This window comes from Glycine max, chromosome 12 (assembly GCF_000004515.6).
Source record: "Glycine max cultivar Williams 82 chromosome 12, Glycine_max_v4.0, whole genome shotgun sequence".
Taxonomy (NCBI): Eukaryota; Viridiplantae; Streptophyta; class Magnoliopsida; order Fabales; family Fabaceae; genus Glycine; species Glycine max.
In genome coordinates this window covers 5,883,850-5,903,221 of record NC_038248.2, presented here as the reverse complement: position 1 = coordinate 5,903,221, position 19,372 = coordinate 5,883,850, and the positions used below count along the sequence as shown (strand labels likewise).

At 31.3% G+C, this 19,372-nt stretch overlaps 1 protein-coding gene across 2 annotated transcripts in view; it reads left to right on the top strand.

Annotated features, from left to right (window-relative positions):
* LOC100791992 (protein CNGC15b) overlaps positions 1-5,945 on the top strand; it is a 6,756-nt gene extending 811 nt beyond the window's left edge. The window contains exons 3-11 of one of the 2 annotated variants that reach the window (XM_041007432.1): positions 55-59; positions 261-335; positions 508-1,045; positions 1,134-1,346; positions 1,728-2,020; positions 2,655-2,766; positions 3,296-3,532; positions 4,270-4,664; positions 5,387-5,945. In XM_041007432.1, coding sequence (XP_040863366.1) covers positions 307-335; positions 508-1,045; positions 1,134-1,346; positions 1,728-2,020; positions 2,655-2,766; positions 3,296-3,532; positions 4,270-4,664; positions 5,387-5,648 — 2,079 coding nt within the window. In that variant the 5' untranslated portion in view covers positions 55-59; positions 261-306 and the 3' untranslated portion in view covers positions 5,649-5,945. The remainder of the gene's footprint in view (positions 1-54; positions 60-260; positions 336-507; positions 1,046-1,133; positions 1,347-1,727; positions 2,021-2,654; positions 2,767-3,295; positions 3,533-4,269; positions 4,665-5,386) is intronic. The other variant, XM_014764574.3, reaches the window with a different exon arrangement.
* The last annotated feature ends 13,427 nt before the right edge of the window (positions 5,946-19,372 follow it).

Genomic DNA, 19,372 nt, shown 5'->3' with positions numbered 1-19,372 from the left:
CATCATCTCCACAGAGATGCCATCACATAGGGAATTTTATATTCACAATTTGGATAGCTTCATGCCTTCATCTCTAAGTTTCATGTATATTTTATTTTATTGTTCACAAGAATCCTGGTCCCAACAGACATGAATGGGTCTTCCTTTTGCTATGGTCTACATTTCCTCATTAGTTAATTTCACTAGCAAAAAGCTCAAAATCATTGATTCAACAACTGATGCATATAAATTATTTAATCCCTAATTTCCTTTGTTCTCAGCATCTTGTTGCTGATTGAGAGAAGTTGACACTTGTGGAAAATCAGTATGGCTGCTGATTGTTCAAGATTTGTAAGGTGAGTCTCTTTCCTAGTATACCTTCCAAATTCTAAAGTTACTATCTAGTATGTACTATTTCTTTAGATTATTGAATTTTTATGCTGATCAACTGTAAATTGCATGCTTTCAGTAACTGAATAAATTATCTTCATAATTTATTAGCCTCTAATGTAAAGTTTCACTTTATAGATTTCAAGATGATGCTGAATTAGCAAAATTGCCAACAACAAATGGCGGCAATGGAATCAAGCCTAATGAAACACAAGTAGCTGAGACTAGCGGCGAAAAGGGTCTGAAGAAGGACACAAGGAAGTTCCTGAAGGCTAGAGTATTGTCAAGAGTATTCTCAGAGGATTATGAGAAAGTTAGAAAAAGAACATTATTAGATCCCCGGGCACAAACCATTCACCGTTGGAACAAGATTCTCTTGGTAGCATGTTTAGTTTCTTTGTTTGTGGATCCTCTATTCTTTTATTTACCACTAGTTCGAGATGAAGTATGCATCGATATTGGGACAACACTTGAAGTTTTCCTCACAATGATAAGATCAATGGCAGATGTGTTTTACATGATTCAGATTCTCTTGAAGTTTCGTACAGCTTATGTTGCTCCTTCTTCTCGGGTATTTGGGAGGGGAGATCTTGTTATAGACTCTTCTAAGATAGCTACTAGGTACCTGATCAAGGGTTTTTGGTTAGACTTTGTTGCTGCATTGCCTCTTCCTCAGGTAATTCACTATAGATTTCCTTTATCTTGATCAAAACCATGGTGTTTTGACTTGCTTATTAAAAATGCTCTTATTATATTGATTACAGGCGTTAATTTGGATTGTCATCCCCAATCTTGGAGGTTCAACCATGGCAAACACAAAGAATGTGCTTCGCTTTATCATCATTTTCCAATATTTGCCAAGGCTGTTTCTGATTTTTCCACTTTCATCCCAAATTATAAAAGCTACAGGGGTTGTGACAGAAACAGCTTGGGCAGGGGCTGCTTACAACTTGGTGCTTTACATGTTAGCTAGCCATGTGAGTATATGAAAACTTGCATTTACTTGATTGCTCATGCACTTTCCCGTTGCCAAATTCTCTGTTACAAGAGGTGTGGTGAAGACTTCAATAGCAAATTCAGTAAGATGACTTTCTTATAGGACTTATATTTTCTTGATTCAAATAATTTAAGCCAAGCCAAGCTAAAATGTGGGCATATGTTTTTATACAACTAAAAAGATATGTTTTAGTAACAGTAAATTCTTCAGCTACTCTTAGGTTCTAGTAACTTCAAGTGTAAGCATATATATGTTAGTCTTGCAAAGTTTATTTCAGGATTGGCTGTTAAGCAACTATTTTAATGATATGAAGAAAGTAAATATACCATACTTCACTAATACTCTTCTGTTTTGGTTGAAGTTTTTAGGAGCTAGCTGGTACCTTCTATCAATTGAAAGACAAGAAGCATGCTGGAGGAGTGTCTGCGATATGGAGGAGCCATCTTGTCAATATGGATTCTTTGACTGCAAAAGGGTTGAAGATTCGCTCAGGGCGTCCTGGTTTATAGCAAGTAATATCACAATTTTATGCTCACCAAAGGCTAACTTCTATCAGTTTGGTATATACGGTGATGCAGTGACATCCCAAGTTACAACCTCGTCATTCTTTCATAAGTACTTCTTTTGTCTTTGGTGGGGCCTAAGGAATCTGAGGTAAGTCTTATTTGGGCTTTCTATACCGAAAAAAATGTTTTTTGGACAACCTTAAGTTGTCTACAACTTAAGAGAGAAAGGAAGAGATGAGTGATTGATTTGATTGATGATGTGGTGTAATAGTAAGAGAAAGATAGAGAGAAAAGAGAGTTGTTGATTGAGTGCTTGAAATTTTGGATTGTCAAAATATAATCATTCATTTAGCATTTAGACTATCACCTTACTCTTGAAACATTTTAGTTTTTCTATTTTTCCTGTATCTGGAAAAAAGGATTTTTATTTGTACCTGAGAACAAGGATTTAAACTAATTAAGGTCATCTAAAACTAATTGAACTTTTTTCTTTTGCTGATTAAGAAAAATGATTATATTCAAGTTTATGGGAAGGATAGATGAGTACCTACAAATACTAAGGCCAGAGACAGATGAAAGTTGGAATTTCTAGTGTTCATCATTTAATCATATGCTTCAAAATGCTACTTCTCTACTTCATTTTTGTCTTATTATTGAGCAAATGATGAGATGTCTTCCCTAGCAAATAGAGCAGAATCGCTCATCTAGGTGACCATGACTCACTAAAAGCCTTTTACTTTTTATCCCTTGAGCATTAATGAGTTTCTTATTGTTGGTTGTAGTTCTTTGGGACAAGGTCTTCTTACTAGCACTTTTGTTGGAGAAATAATGTTCGCCATTGTTGTTGCAACCCTTGGATTGGTTCTTTTCGGATTGCTGATTGGTAATATGCAGGTAAGTGCACTTATATTATCTCTCTTAGTTAGCCTAGAGCTGCTTTGCATATGCCAGTTATTGACTTCTTTTATAATGTCTATGAAAATTAGAAGATAATGCCTAAAGACAAGGACCACAATCTGCTTCCTATTTAGTCAAACTCATTGTTTATTGCTTGGAGGGTGTGACCAGCTTGTGCTTCATGCAGAAAATAGAAAAATTCTTTTTGCGCTCATTTGTTTCATTCAGAGAATTTTTATTTTAGAAAACTTTAATTTCTTAATTTCATGACTTAGTTCCAAGATAGCTTTGTCCTACAAGCTAGTACTACATGAAACATTAAATTTGCTAGATGTATGTATGCTTGATTCTACATATCCTCTTCAAAAATTACATCTGAGAGATATTGAGCCCAAAATCAACCTCAAAACTTGCTGTTATATGTTTAGTTAGCCGCATAGCATTGAATTGTTAGAAAACACTTGACCAGCCTATAAACTGACTCTGTTCTTGTATATGTGGATTAATAGAACTCAAATTTTGGCAGACATACCTGCAATCAACAACTGTTCGCTTAGAAGAGTGGAGGGTTAGAAGAACTGATACAGAACAATGGATGCATCACAGGCAGCTTCCTCCAGAACTAAGACAATCTGTTCGCAAATATAACCAATATAAGTGGCTGGCTACACGAGGGGTAGATGAAGAAGCTCTTCTCAAAGGACTTCCAGCTGATCTGAGGAGAGACATCAAGCGCCACCTTTGTCTGGAACTAGTTCGACGAGTAAGTCACTTACACATCCATTTTCACTTCAACAAACCTTCACTAGATCCCTGAAATGCATGCATTAATTACTTCAATATCTAATTTTTTTGTAAAATGTTGTAAAATGTCATTCACTCAAACTTTCTCCATTATATTTTCTCAGTGGCAACATACTATGCCAAGACAAATGAAGATATGTTTTATTTGTTTCATAGGTTATGAAACCTTGCTTGCTTCTCCTAGTACCACACTGAAAGATGTCTATTCTTAAGCATTTGACCAAGGAGAAATTATTATATGCATAGTGTCAGATCACCATGTGTTCATGATCTCCCAATTAATCTCTATGTAACATGTGTCAAGTTTTTTAATTCATGAGAAATAATTTATAATAGTTGATCATTACATGTCATATGGAGATTGATTGGGATCATGATAGTCTCAAACCATATAATAATTTATTGTGAAATAAGATATTCTTGGCCGGAAACTACTCATTTAAGAAGTTGATATCTTTCCATATTTCATACTCTTTCACGCACACATGAGAGAATATCTTGACAAGTATTAGGTGATCCGGGGTTATCAGAGCTCACGACTAACCTTCACATGACACGTAATCAAGTATTATGAATTCTTCCTCCAAAATTAAAAAATTTAAATACTTACCATATAAAAATTTAAACAATTCATGTCTTTCAACCTAAGCATCTTGGATAGTTGTTGTAGTTCATGACAACTGACACGTATCACAGGTCCCATTGTTTGATCAAATGGACGAGAGAATGCTGGACGCAATCTGCGAGAGACTAAAACCTGCACTGTGCACAGAAAACACATACCTTGTTCGCGAGGGAGATCCGGTGAACGAGACCCTCTTCATAATCAGAGGCCACCTTGATTCCTACACCACCAACGGAGGCCGCACCGGTTTCTTCAACTCCTGCCACATCGGCCCCGGCGATTTCTGCGGCGAGGAGCTCCTAACATGGGCCTTAGGGTCCCGTCCAAGCTTCATTCTCCCCTCCTCTACTCGCACCGTCAAGGCCATCTCAGAAGTCGAAGCCTTCGCTCTCATGGCCGAAGACCTCAAGTTCGTTGCGTCGCAGTTCCGAAGACTGCACAGCAAACAACTCAGACACAAGTTCAGGTTGGAGTAATGATATTTCGACACTCATTAATTTATGCATGCATATTCTTATTACATCATATCACTTATCATCATAGTTATCAGAATCTTACCATTCACAATTCGAATCTTACTATTTGATACAATTTGACTACCTACCGATACGTATCCTAAGATGAATCTTAAAAAACTTTGTATCTTACAGTACATGATTAAATCATGTTAATCTTACGATTCACAAGGTTCAAGGATTCCCTATTTTATTTTATTTTAGTTTTCTTTCACCATTCTCAAAAAAAAATTTGAAAGCCATACAAGTCTAAATTATTAAATGAAGAGGAATTGAAAGAACACTTTTGAACTTGTCCTATTCGATTACTCCACTACTTTATTTGTTGCCCACTCATTTAATGCATCTATTTTATTTGTTGCTTCATTTCCTTTCTACTAAAATATAGGCTTCACAAACTCAGATTTAAGAGAACTTATGCATCTTGTGCTCCTAGATTTGAGTTTTTTAGTTATTGATCATGAATATGTGCTTTAATATGTTTTTGTTAGTTGTATATGCTGTTATTATTGATCATGAATCTTACACTTGACGATTTAAAAAATGAATCTTCTGATTCATGATTTGAATTCCATTCTATCATGCTTATTATAGCTATATTTTTTTCTCTTTTATTTCTATCTGGAGCTTGTAACAGGTTATTGGGGGTGTTCAACTGATTATTTTTGTTCAGGTTTTACTCGCACCAGTGGAGAACGTGGGCTGCATGTTTCGTACAAGCTGCATGGAGGCGATACAAGAAGCGAAAGGAAGCTGCGGAACTGAGAGCGAGGGAGAATGTTCATGAGGGTGAGACAGCAGCGTATAGATCAGGGTTGGTGGTTGTGTATGCTACGAGGATGGCTAGGAAGGGTGTGCATCATGTGCGTTCTGGAACAGATTCTGGAGTTTCTTTGCAGAAGCCAGAAGAACCGGACTTTTCTGTTGATGAGTGATGAGTTTGGACTTCGAATTGGCTTGTTATACTACCCTATGCATAATTCTTTTATTGGTTATTGATCATATAAATTAGGACATTGAAATTCTTGTAATGCATATATATGGACGCAAATAATAGTAGTGCGGGGAAAGCTGATTGGAAATTAACCATATGATGACAAGAGGAGATTAATAATGTGGGGGGTGATGTTTCGAGATTGATGTTATTAAAGACTAAGAGATGGATAATAAAATAAACCATGTAAGAAATCTTTTTTTACATTAGATTAAATCCATAAGCCAAAAGTAATATGATTCATAATTTGTATAACCTTATCCCTTATGTGTATGTGTTTAGCGATTAGAAATTAATTCTTCACTTTCAATCGAAGAATATCTCGTGTTCACTCAAAAATTTATAAACTAAAAATGTCAAAGTTTTAAATATGTTAAATTCAAAGTTGATCTTTTTAATCCTATAATAAGGAAAAGGAAAAAAAAAAAAACTTGTTTTAATCCTTATAAGCATATTATGCCTAAATGCGGTTAACATGAACACTTTAAAACGAAAACATACATGTAGTAGGGTATTTGACTATAAGAATATAAAAATCAAGGTAGGATGCCGCCTAGAAGACTTCTAATGTGTTAGTCAAGTAAGCGAAGTTTCTAATGACATTTGAGTAAAATGACTAAAACAATTTTTTTTAATACAGATTTTAAAAATATCAATTTTAAATTTTGAGAACCAAAACTTGCCACAAATTTGACTAACTATAAGCATATTTAAACTAAGTAAAAATTAACTAATAATAACTAATATTTTTTCTTTTTAAAGTTCACTTATATTTTTTAAAAATAATAATCTATTAATTAGTTTTAAGTAATAATTAATTTTATTTTAATGTATATTAGTTTAATTTTTAATATAATTTAGAAAATAAATTATTTGAAATTATAATTTTATTATATAAATAAATAAAAGAAATGCAAGCAAATGATGATTCATCTGAACAAAATGCTTAAAACAGACACTAATAGGGAATTACATTTTTTTCCCTTGATCAAAGGCCAATACAACAGAAAGTAAAACCTAAAGCAAAAATTAAGATAAATCTTTTGTGAGACTTTTTTTGCTTAAAAAATTAATGACATATTTTTTTCGATCCTTTTTTTATTTCAATAATATAATTATAAATGTGTTTGATTTTATCATTTCAGAAATTAAATTTCAGATTATTTATTTGAAGTTATGTAAAAAAATTGATCAACATTGAATTTTTGAAAGTTTATTTTTTCTCATATTTCCAAAATTTAAATTCCACAAGTCATCAACTCTTTTACATTGTAAAAAGAAGTTTATGGAATACAATTTGAAGGATCCGATGGACAAATTTATGGAACAGTAAAACTAGACTCATATAATTGTATTTTATCAATGATTGATTCCAGTGATATTAAATTTGATTTTTTTAGGTAAGATTTTAAGCTAGAATTTTATGATGAAAAAAATATTATTAAAAGAATAGATTAATCAAATCATTGATAAAATTGATGAATATTTCTTACTAATAAAAAATATCATTATACTCTACTGCTCCACCATTTATCTCTTTCATTTTCATTGTTGCGACACCACTCCGTGTCTCTCATTTTTCATCGTTGTCTATTTACATTGGAGAAACAGTGCCATGATCTCTTTCATTTGTCGTTGTGCCCCCACCATTCCATCTCTCTCATTTTCCCCAATGGTGGAAGACCTGTGACGTAACACAATAAAAGTACAAAACTCCTATTTAGAATACATTTCAATTGGGTTTTGGAAACTCAATTTTCGAAATAGTAAAAAAAAACGAGTAAAAATTTAAATTTCGAAAGTTGATTTCTTTTCTTTATAATTATTATTTCTACATTTTCATTTTCGAAATAATAAAGTTAAATCCGTTTATAAGAATATTTTTTAAAATTGATTTTGACAAAAAACGAAAGGAAGTGTAAGTAGAAAAAAAAAAAAAAACAAACCAATAAATTGATAGTTCGAACGGGATGTGAAATGATTCAACCATGGTTTTTGCTTCCTTTATCCTCTTTTTGCTAATTGCACCCTTAAATTTTTAAATCCCCATATTATTTTTCTTTATTATAACTTGCTCTCTCACTTTCTTTCTCCTCATTCGACCTACACCTTCATTCACCCACCCCCCATTACATGTTCATGATTCTTCCCCTTGTTTGTTCTCCCTTCATTAGTCTCGTTGTCTCCCTCTATCAGCCTCCCTTGTTGATAAGGTAATCCATGAGCGAAATATTAATTTTTTTCTGGATAAGACAATCCCAAATTTATATAATATAGTTTTGGATTGATTAAATTAGAATGCATATTATATTATGGGTTACTCAATTCAAAGTTATACTAACATAATTATGAAATAGATAATATGAAAGTCATGTAGCATAGTTCTTGGATTGGGAAATCCATATCACAATATGCATTCTAGATTACACTCATTTTGAAATTATACTACATGACTTCTGGATCATCTATTCCATAATTATGTTAGTATAGTTCCAGATTGAATCATCTGAAATGCACCTTGTGTTTTGGATTACTCACCTTAGAAATATATTAACATAATTCCAAAAGACATGTAGTATAGTTTCAGATTAAGTAATCAATAATGCATATTGTGCTATAGATTATCCAATTCATAATTCATTAGTATTTAACACTTTCCATTATAATGATTAGATGGGCATTTGTGTTAATTTGTGGTGTTTTAACCTGTTTATGGGATGCAGGAAGCGAAAATAGGAGGTGTAGGAAGCAACAGCGTCCAACCACATAGTTCAATCCAAATTAGGTAATTATTTAACAACCTTATTATTTTCATTATTTGTTTTGGTACATCTTAAGTGGATTATGGATTAGACAAACTTTATGTCATGGATTGTAAATAATGAAGTGGTTAAGAAATACCCTCCAACTAAATATGCCTCTCATACCATTACATTCAAGGGCCACTTGTGCGTAGATGGTGTCCGCCTAATATTTATGCCAACACCCAACACTAAAAACAACAACCTTATTTCTAAACTTGGACCTTTTTTTTTGGCTGGTCCTAAACTTGAACCTAAAGAGGAAAAAGGAAGCACAATGTGAAAATGATTTCAATTTCTCTCTAAAATAATAAAAGTAAGGAATAAATATATGATTTTCTGTGTGGAAATAACTTTTAGGAATCATAATAAGAGTCTAATCTTTGCATAACTTTTTTATAAGAAGAAATACATCACTTTAATTTTTGTGAGAAAGGAAACAGTATTTGCACGATTAAAAAATAAATAAATGACTATTTTGGTTCTAAATGTGTAAATTATTAACAATTTAATCTCAAAAAATCTAATTTAGTCTCTGAATAACAAAAATAACATTTTAACATAATTATCATACTTTTTATATATTCAAATATTATATCACCTATTATCATATTTAGGACTAAAATGATTATTCATAAAAAAAATTATTGGACATGTTTTTCACGTGAAATTGATGGCATTTTAAACTCCGGAAATACATATAAGTATAAAATTATTGGGAAAAATCATGATCATTCTTGTTCTGAGGATGGGCTTTATCTCTCGAAATCTACCTCAGTTATATTGTTAACAGCCACGTCAATAGTTCAAGATTCGAAAGGATTGTTTCGTACCAATAAACACTGTTATTCAAAAGGGTTTACGAACTATATTAATTGGAAATTGTTTCTTGGTAATGGTAAGAAAATATACAGAAGAAATCCTATACGAATTATAGCTACCGTGATTTCTGTTTCATATTTCTTCTTTTTTTTAATTTATTGTTTTTATCCAATAGAACAACAATACCTTTATTTCGTTCTTTTCGAGTGAAAATCACTTTGTACCAAGTAGTGCTCATTAATTTTACAAGAGCAATATGCAATAATTATTTTCATATTAATAGAATATTTTTTTTATTTTAATGTTCTTATCTATTCAATAATCAATTAATCAATATAATATTATAAAAACTCTCTAGCTGTCACCATGTATTGGCTGGATAATACTTTATTTCTTTTTAATTTCTCTTCGTCTTACTTACTCTTTCCTTGTTCTTTTGATTATAAAAATCATTCAGCACCATTTTGTTCATCTACGTGCTGATATTTAGTGCAATGCAGATTCACTGTTTTTTTTCATCTCTCTCTTTACCTAGTTTTTAAACACATATTCAATGTCTTCAAAAGAAAAGTAAAAAAAAAAAATGCATTTAGTGTGACTCCAATGTCCACGTATATTATGTGTTTAGATAAACGTTCATAAAATTGATTTTTTTAAGTTATATAATTTTGTTTGAATTTTTATTATAAAAATAAATTAAAAGTAAAATTTAGTATAAATTTTTTTATCTAACACAAAAGTTACATAAAATTGATTCAATTTAGAATTAATTTTAGACTAAAATTAATTTTGAATTCTTTTCTGACATGAAAAATCAGGCACATAAAAATTTACCTAAAATCCATTCCTTTCTCACAATCAATTCTCCTATATAAAATCAAGCCCATTACTTTATTTCCATCCATACTTATAAATATTTTAGAGTTATTGATATTAAAAATATAAATAAAAATAAAAGGGGTATTTACAAATATCATATTACACTTAATGTTTATTAAATAAAATTGAGAATGTATTAAAATAAGTAAAGAAACCACTTCTTTTTACCAGATTACTAAATAAATTATTAATTTAATATAAAAGATGTATTATAATAAGTGTCACAGAATAAATAGACAGATAAGTATACAAAAATAAGAGCAGATAAAGACTGTTTCATTTTTATTAACAAGTAAAAACTTAAATTTATAATATAAAAACCAGCAAATCAATCACCATTACAATTAAAATTAAAATTTGTAAAGAAGCTTCAAATGCTTTTCTGGCTAACTTGAAGGAGGTGTTTTGTAAGAGAGAAAATTTTTCATTCCCCAAAATCATATTTTCCGGAATGAATAAAATTTGTTTAATTGACCGTTAAAAATATTTAGATAAATTTATTAGAAATCAAAGAATTATACATATTTTTATTGATTATTTTAATTATTTATCATATTATATAATTTAATAAAGAATAACATAATATTTTTTCTGTAATAAAAGAAAAATTAAATTTGAAAAAAAATAAATTTTTCACCTCCTTCCATGAAAAAGTTTTCCTAAAAAATTGATTAAAAACATTTTAAAAAACATTTTTTTTCAAAAATGTTATCTTTTAAAAAATACATACGAGCATGGGAAACTAAGTTTTTTTAATATATATAATTTCCCAAAAATAAAAAATTTCTCTTCTCCTAAACATCCCCTAAAAGTTATAATCTTTAATCGATTGTCTTTTGTTTGGATGTCTATCGAGCTTAACTAAAGCATCTTCCTTACTTGTGACTACTTTATACGATTCCCATCGGATTTTTAAGTTTCCTATAAAATAGGAACGAACTATAATTCAAAGTGGCAATCATTCATTTTTATTTTTATTTTGGATATTCTGTTTGTTGTTTTCTCTCGTTTTCTATTTTGTTGTTTGTGTAGTCTCTTTACGAACTGAAAAACGAATTCATCATGATGGCGTAAGCCACCTATAATTCCTGACTCTGCATATTGCATACATTAGGTCGAATCATGAACATAATTATAAATGTGTCCACCGAAACAGTCATTTGCATCCCACAATAAAATGTTTTGTGCCACGTGAAAATTTGTATTTGTATGAAATTGTTGTGTGAATTCGAATTAATTATTAATCATCCGGCATAAAAAGGAAGCTCATGATAGAAAGATTGCAAACAAGATGGAAAAGTTAGCTGCCATGGCACTATTACTACTACAAACCCTGATTAATTTGCAGCCATCTACTGTTCTAGGTGCTTCCACAAACCTACTTTATGTGTTATTATAGATTTGAAAAATAAAAAATGAGCAAGTAACTATGCAAATATTCGCATCTAGTCTAGTCTGGTTTAATTTAATATATTATCTTTATGTTTAATTTGTCATGTGTCAAAAGTGAGAAGTGCCTTTTCTTTTTTGAGAGGAAAGTGAGAAGTAGTTACTTGCTAGGTAGTTTTGATTTTAAAACATCGTATCGTATGTATATAATTTCGATCAATTTCTATGTAACATATATTTAAAATGAGTTTTATAAAACTTTTATTTAATCAAAATGTGTAAAACTAATAGAGAATTATTTCTCAAAACTTTTGTTGAGTAGTGTAACAATTGTCTAATATAGATCTCTTAAACTGTAAATTCGTATGTATAAATATTCTATCTACTTGTTAATTTTGTTCATTACTTTCCAATAATAGTAAATGAAATAAATGAGGTACACAACATTTCTAAAACTCTACAGAACAAAAATACATCAAGCATTATTATATATGGGTTACCTAAAAAAGACTTGTACATGCACAAGTATTAATTATTATATAATATAAAAGCTTGAATTATTTCTAATAAACTCCAATGAAAAGTTTTGTTAAACAATGTTGTTTTACCTTGAAACAACTATGGTAACAAGATATTAAAGGTGACCTAACTCAAACATATATTTAATAATATAATATAAAAGCCTGAATTATCTTTAATAATATGCTTCTAATTTTATACATGACTTTCTTCTTTAAAAAGTGACAAGAGATGGGGTTAATTAGGGTTGAGTTAGCCCCTTGCATGCATTTTCGCCTTCAAATATTTAATATAATTTTATTTAAATTGATTAAAATCATTAGGAGTCATAAAATTATTTCTCTAAACATCTAAAATAGTGATATATTTATATAATTCAAACTCATCATGACTATATAATTTAAGTTAAAAGATCATGTACTAATTCATCTACGTGGTCAGTGGAGTATGAAAAGCAAATGTGGGTGAAAAAGAACAACAAAACATGAAATGTTCCCCCTAAGGAAAAGGTCGTAGACATGTCAATGGTTGAAATATGAAGTGGACATGGAAAAGAGGGACAATAGCTAGGAAAGGAAAACAGACTTGGACCCGTTGGTTCTAGCTAGTCAAGTGATTCCCTTAACATTCTACTGCTCTTAGCCGTTTCATTGGCCACATGTCAAGTCAAGCTCTAATTAATTGGCTAAGCACAATTCCTTTCCTAAGCAATGTGATTATCTGTTGACCCACTTTGACAATTGGTCTGGCTCTAACTCGTTTCATATGAAATTGTGGGGTTTTACTTTTAACTTTTAATCAACCTTTTATGAATGACCTCCAAAAATTAAAATCAACTTTTCATGAGAACTTTTACATTTTCATGTTATCCGCATTAAGCCTCTGGTTAATAATCATGATCACAATCCCATGAGAGGCTATCTGGTACGGTGAAAAACACTGTAACAAAATTTGTTTTTAGCGAGAATTATATGGCTAGTGATAATAAATTAATGGCTGATAAAAGTCATCTTGAACACTTATAAAAAAAAAAAAAAAAAAACTCCAGCTTAAATTACAATTATTTTTTTGCATGTAACAAATGAGCATTAATATGTAAAAAGTCAATTTATAATAAGAAAAATCTTATAAAAAGAATTTAAATGCTAATAAAATGTGTTTTTACAGGTGTGTTTTTGTTTTTTTTAAATCAAAAATAAATGTAAAAAATTTACGATAACTCGCACACTTTATTTAATAAATTGAGTTAGATGTTCTAAGTGTAAAATGTGTTTTTACTAGTGTTTGTTGTGAACTTAAAATTACCATAATATTTTCATCAACCCGATGACCATTGTTTAATTTTTTGATAAACATTTTAGTGGTAATTTATAGTGTTATAAAAAGGAATATTAATTATCACAAAAAATGACATTGTAATTCAATTAGTAACACACAAGTTGGGGAATCACCTAAGTTCAATTTAGTGGAATAAATCTTGAGGAAGGATAAGAAAATTTAAATATGATTAAACTTTGGATTGAATATTAATATGTTTTATGGCTGAGCAAAGTTTATAGTGATACTAGAGATCCCACGAAAGAATTAAAGATTCTAATTATTTAAAAAATTGAAACAGACGCATGAGAAATTAGAAAAAAATATTAATTTTTGAAAAAACATGTGATTTAACAAAAAAGTTGTAAAAACATGCTCTTAATTAAATAGGTTTATAAATTAATTAATCAAATAAGTTATTTTTTTTGTTGCAATCAAATAAGTTATAAATATTTTGAAATAACTTGCTAAACATCCTTGATCATCAAAAAAGGTAAAAAATTAATAAATAAATCCCCTTTGCTCTATTCGAATTAAAATACTATCACCTTTCACATCATTTTCAATTTGGGGCATATATAATATAGTTGGTCAAAAACACGTTCTTCAAGCTTTGACACATAAAATGCAATAATAATGCCATGACTCATGAGGAATTCAGTTGACAAAAAGGATATACTTTCATAATTAATTAGCAGTTATGGGTGCAATTTTAATGTCACTGGAATGGAATGGAACACCATGATTGGACCCAGCAACCAACTTAACAAATAGACTTCTTATTGCTACTTTCTATATATCTCATAACTCTGTCATCTTCATTTGGTACCACATAACTATTAAGTACTTCTTTGTCCAATACACGCGTCATATATATGAAGTATAAGTTTAATTTAGATCGTACTTAAAGAATTTTATGAGGAAATAATTTTGTTTTGTATTTTATGTTTTGTTAAGGCATAAATATATATAAGAAAGTTATAATAAAATTTTCTAAGATTGAGTTATACATATTAATTTTTTAAATAAAACTTCTAAGATTACATCTAGATTAAAAATAAATTGATTTACATAATCACATGGTAATATAATAATTGCACAAAATTCCACACAAATTTTGTTATTTCCCTCATCATGATATCATTACCCCTTCTCTCTCTCAAGTTGGAGCATGTAAATTACATATCCCCAACTTGCACAATAGAGAGGTGAACTGAGTAGGACCAAGAGCCTTAGTAAAAATATTAGCTAATTGTGCATGTTCAGGAACATAAGTAGGTGCAATATTGTTAGTGAAATACTTTCGCGAGTGAAGTGACAATCCACTTCAATGTGCTTGGTGTGCTCATGAAAAATTGGGTTTTTGATTATATGAAGCGCTGCTTGACTGTCACAATGAAGTCGCATAGGCTGAGAAGGAGAGATACCAAGACTATGGACAAGACCATTTAACCATTTCAATTCTCCTGTTACAGTTGTCATGGATCAATACTCAGCCTCAACAGAGGAGCGAGATACTATTTGTTGTTTCTTAGTTTTCCATGAAATTGGAGAAGATCCAAGTAGAACAAATCATCTGGTAAGGGACCTATGAGTTAAAGGACATCCAGCCCAATCAGAGTCACACCAACTAGAAAGTTGCAGGTCATAATCCAATACGCAACAAAATACCCTATCCTGAATTCCTTTTCAGGTATCGAACAACACAGAGAGCAACCTCTCATTAGGCCTCTTTAGGCGCCTGCATAAATTGAGACAGTACATGCACACAGTATGAAAGCTCGGGTATGGTAAAACAGAGGTAAATGAGACGACCTACTAATCGCCTATACTGATCAGGATGAGAAAAAGGCAAGTCTGCTGCAAGTGTCAGACGATGATTCTATTCAATTGACACATTTGATGGCTTAGCTCCTAGAAGTCCAACTTCAGCTATAATGTCCAAAGCATATTTGCGTTGACAAAGAAAGATACCTGCGGAAGATCGTGCCACTTCAACACCTAAGAAATATTTGAGGATCCCCAATTCTTTCATGTGAAAGCAATTGTGTAAATAGGCTTTAAATTTGGTGATAGCTTCATGATTATCTCCCAAAATGATTAGGTCATCAACATACATTAACACTACAATATGTACCCTCGGTCATTGCAAGACGAAAATAGAATAATCAAACAAAGATTGTCGAAATCCGTAGTGTTTTAGTGCAGCGGACAACTTGGAAAATCAACAGTGAGGCGCCTGTTTGAGTCCATATAAGGACTTGTTGAGTTTACACACCATGCCATATTGCTGCGGAAGAAAGCCATAAGGCGGCTTCATGTACACAACCTCCTCAAGGTGCCTGTATAAAAATGAATTATGCACATCCATCTGATGTAATTCCCAAGCTTGTGTGGCTACTACGGCTAACTCTGTGCGTACTGTTACCATTTTTACAACGGTGCAAAAGTCTTTGTGTAATCGATCCCCTCCTTTTGATGATTGTTAAGAATTACTAACCGTGCTTTGAACCATTCTACACTTCCATCAACTTTATGCTTTATTTTGTACACCCACTTACAACCAAATGCTTTCTTTCCTGGAGGCAATTGTGTGACTGTCCAAGTTTCATTGGTCTCAAGGGCATGTATCTCATTTTTCATTACATATCTCCACTGACTGTCTTTCACAGTGTCAGGATCCTTTTCCAATGAAATGGATGCAACAAAAACACGATGTGCAAGAGAAAAATGGTCATAATTCATATAATTAATTATGGGATAAGGTGCATCGGAGTCTGCCTTTGGAGAGGGTGAACAGTTGCATGGACTCAGTCTTTTGGTGGTATTTGTCACATAATCTTGTAATCGAGTAAAAGGTTGTTTGGTTCTATGTCCTCTACCCAATAATGGCTCGGTTGGTGATATAGATGGAAGCACTATATCTTGTGTGTCCATATTTTGGAGAGTAACACCTCGTTCATCGAACCCCGCATTTGGCTCACCCCCTCTATCATCCATTGCCATATCATCACTTTTTTCAGTACCTTTTGTGTGATCCATTTCTTCTACACCATCAGTCACATCACCAACAATTTCTTCACAGCTCCAATTTTTAGGAGGAACATCTTCTTTGATAGTAACATCAATAGAAAAAGGATACTTGGTCTCAACGAATTCAACATCTCGAGAGACAAAAATATCTTTTGTTTCTAAGTCAAACAACTTCCACCATTTCTTGCCATATGGGTAGCCAATAAACACACACTTTTTACTCCTACTTGCAAATTTATCACCATTCCTTCTTTGATTATGGGCGTAACATAAGGAGCCAAATATTCTCAAATGTTCATATGCAGGTTGTTGCCCATATAGCATCTCATATGGAGTTTTCCCATTCAAAATAGTGGAAGGAGTTCGGTTGATCAAATATGCTACAGTTAAAATACATTCTCCCCAGAACTTAATGGGAAGATTACCTTGAAATCGCAGTGCTCGAGCCACATTCAAAATATGTTTATGTTTTCGTTCCACTCTCCCATTTTGTTGGGGTGTTCCGGTGCAAGATGTTTGAAAAATTATTCCACGATCAAGAAAATATCTTCTCATGCATGTGAATTCTGTCCCATTATCACTTTTAAATATTTTGACTTGTTTATGAAACTGCCTCTCAAGCAGAGCAAAAAAATTATGAAGCATTGTCAATACTTCTCGTTTATCAACTAATAGGTATACCCATACAACACGTGAATAATTATCAACTATTTTCAGGAAATAAAAAGCACCACAAGTATAAGCAATTCTATATGGTCCCCATAAATCACAATGAACTAATTCAAATGCACTACTAGCTTTATGTTCACTCAAAGGAAACTTCTCTCTAGTCTATTTGGCTCTAAAACAGACTTCACATGTTTTATTCACTACATTGCTATCTTTATATTTTCTAATCTCAGGAATCAATTGGATGATCTTCAAGGAAGGATGTCCCAACCGTTTGTGCCACGAGTCCATGGAATGAAAACCATCAGTTTTGTAAGCTCTCACATATCGAACCCCTCTGAGAAAATAGAGTCCATCCCTCCGTTCACCTGTTCCAATCAGTGTCCTCGAAATACGATCATATACAACACATAACTTATCAGTGAATTGAACAACACATTTCAATTCATCCATCATCTGCGAAACAGATATCAAATTGCAATTCAATTTAGGCACATAGAGAATATTAGTAAATTTTAGGCCTCCATTTAACACCATGCTTCCTTCTTTAATCGTTATTGTATGTTGTCCATTAGGAAGTTCAACTGGACAACTTTGAATATCTCGTAGTTCATGCATATGATTCAGATTTCCAGTCATGTGGTTGGAAGCCCCTGTGTCAATTATTCATGTATTGGTATCACGTTCACCTGTCATCTTGTCATTAGAGTTTGTTTTCTGAGCATTTAGTAATTCTACTAGCGTTTGTCATTGTTCTGTAGTAAATCCAGTCAAACCTGGATTGTCTCCTTCTCAGATCCTGGTGTTTGCACTTGTTTCACCACTGTGCACAACATTTGTACGCACTGTTCCTCCTTTTCCTCGTCCAGTTCTCGGGTCGTCATTGGAATTCAATTCATACGGTGATGAAGTCTTTTTCACCATCTTATGTTCTTCTTGCTTATGAGACTCATTATTAAGAGCCTCCTCTTCATGATGACTCATTGTTGCTAAATTTCAAACAAAACCTGTTGACTCTGATACTATAAAAAATTCTATGACAGAATAATTATGTTCTGTATTTCATGTTTTGCTAAGATATAAAAATATATAAGAGAAATACAACAAAATCTCTTAAGATTGAACTATACGGATTGATTCTCTAAATAAAACTCCTAAAATTACGTAAAGACTAAAAAATAAATTAATTTACATGATCACAAACTAATAATACATAGTAATATAATAATTAGATATAATTTTACACAAATTCTGTTATTTCATCTTGATATCATTAATACTATGTAAAATTAGTTGTATTTAATGACCTAAAAAGGAACACATAAATTGAAGGTATACACAAATATCAAACTCCTATCAAATAACGACCCCTTGAGGATGAACAAGCTCCACACATTTGAGGAGTACATCAAAGTCCAATGCCGGTTAAATGCATGCATCCCGAGGACGGTGGTGATTATTGATTCGTCACATTTCATCATAGACTTTGTGAGTACATTCAATTCTATATGTTTCAAACAGAGGATAAATTTAGCGTGTATAGTAAATTGGTTCTTCGGGGGAAAAAAGAAAAATTAAATCTAATAGTGGATGCATTAGTTTACTAGTCAATAAATGCACTCATCATGTAAGGTTACGATTAGTCTAAGGTATTTGAATGAAATCAATAATTAGTAGTACAACCAAAAGGGTTTAATACACTTTTGAATTGTCATTTTTCAAAAAGTAAAAGTAACTTTGACATGTACATCGTTTTTTATAATTATAAAATTCTTTCAATTAATTTATATCGTATTAATTACATTAAATCTATTCATTAATTACATTATTATTTTTAATTTTTTTTATATCCACTTAATTACTTCTCATTAATATTTGAAGAAAAAAAATAATTAAAAATACATAAAAAATAATAATTAATACATCTAAAAATTTAAAAAATAATCTTATAAAAAAATAAATAAATTTATGAAAAAGATCTTATAATTAGAGATAAAAGAAATATGTTTCATGTCAAAAGGACCTTAATTAGAAATTTATGATTTTCACAAGTACATATAGAACGTATATCTCTATTTATAGTGGAAGCCTTTCAAAGTTCCTATTTTCTTTTAGTGTAATTTGTTTCACAATCAAAGGAACATATTTATATTCTTTATTTTTTTTAGTAGACTACGAGAAGTACTTATACTTGAGTTGAGTAAGCATAAAATTTTCTCTCTTTGATATTACAAAT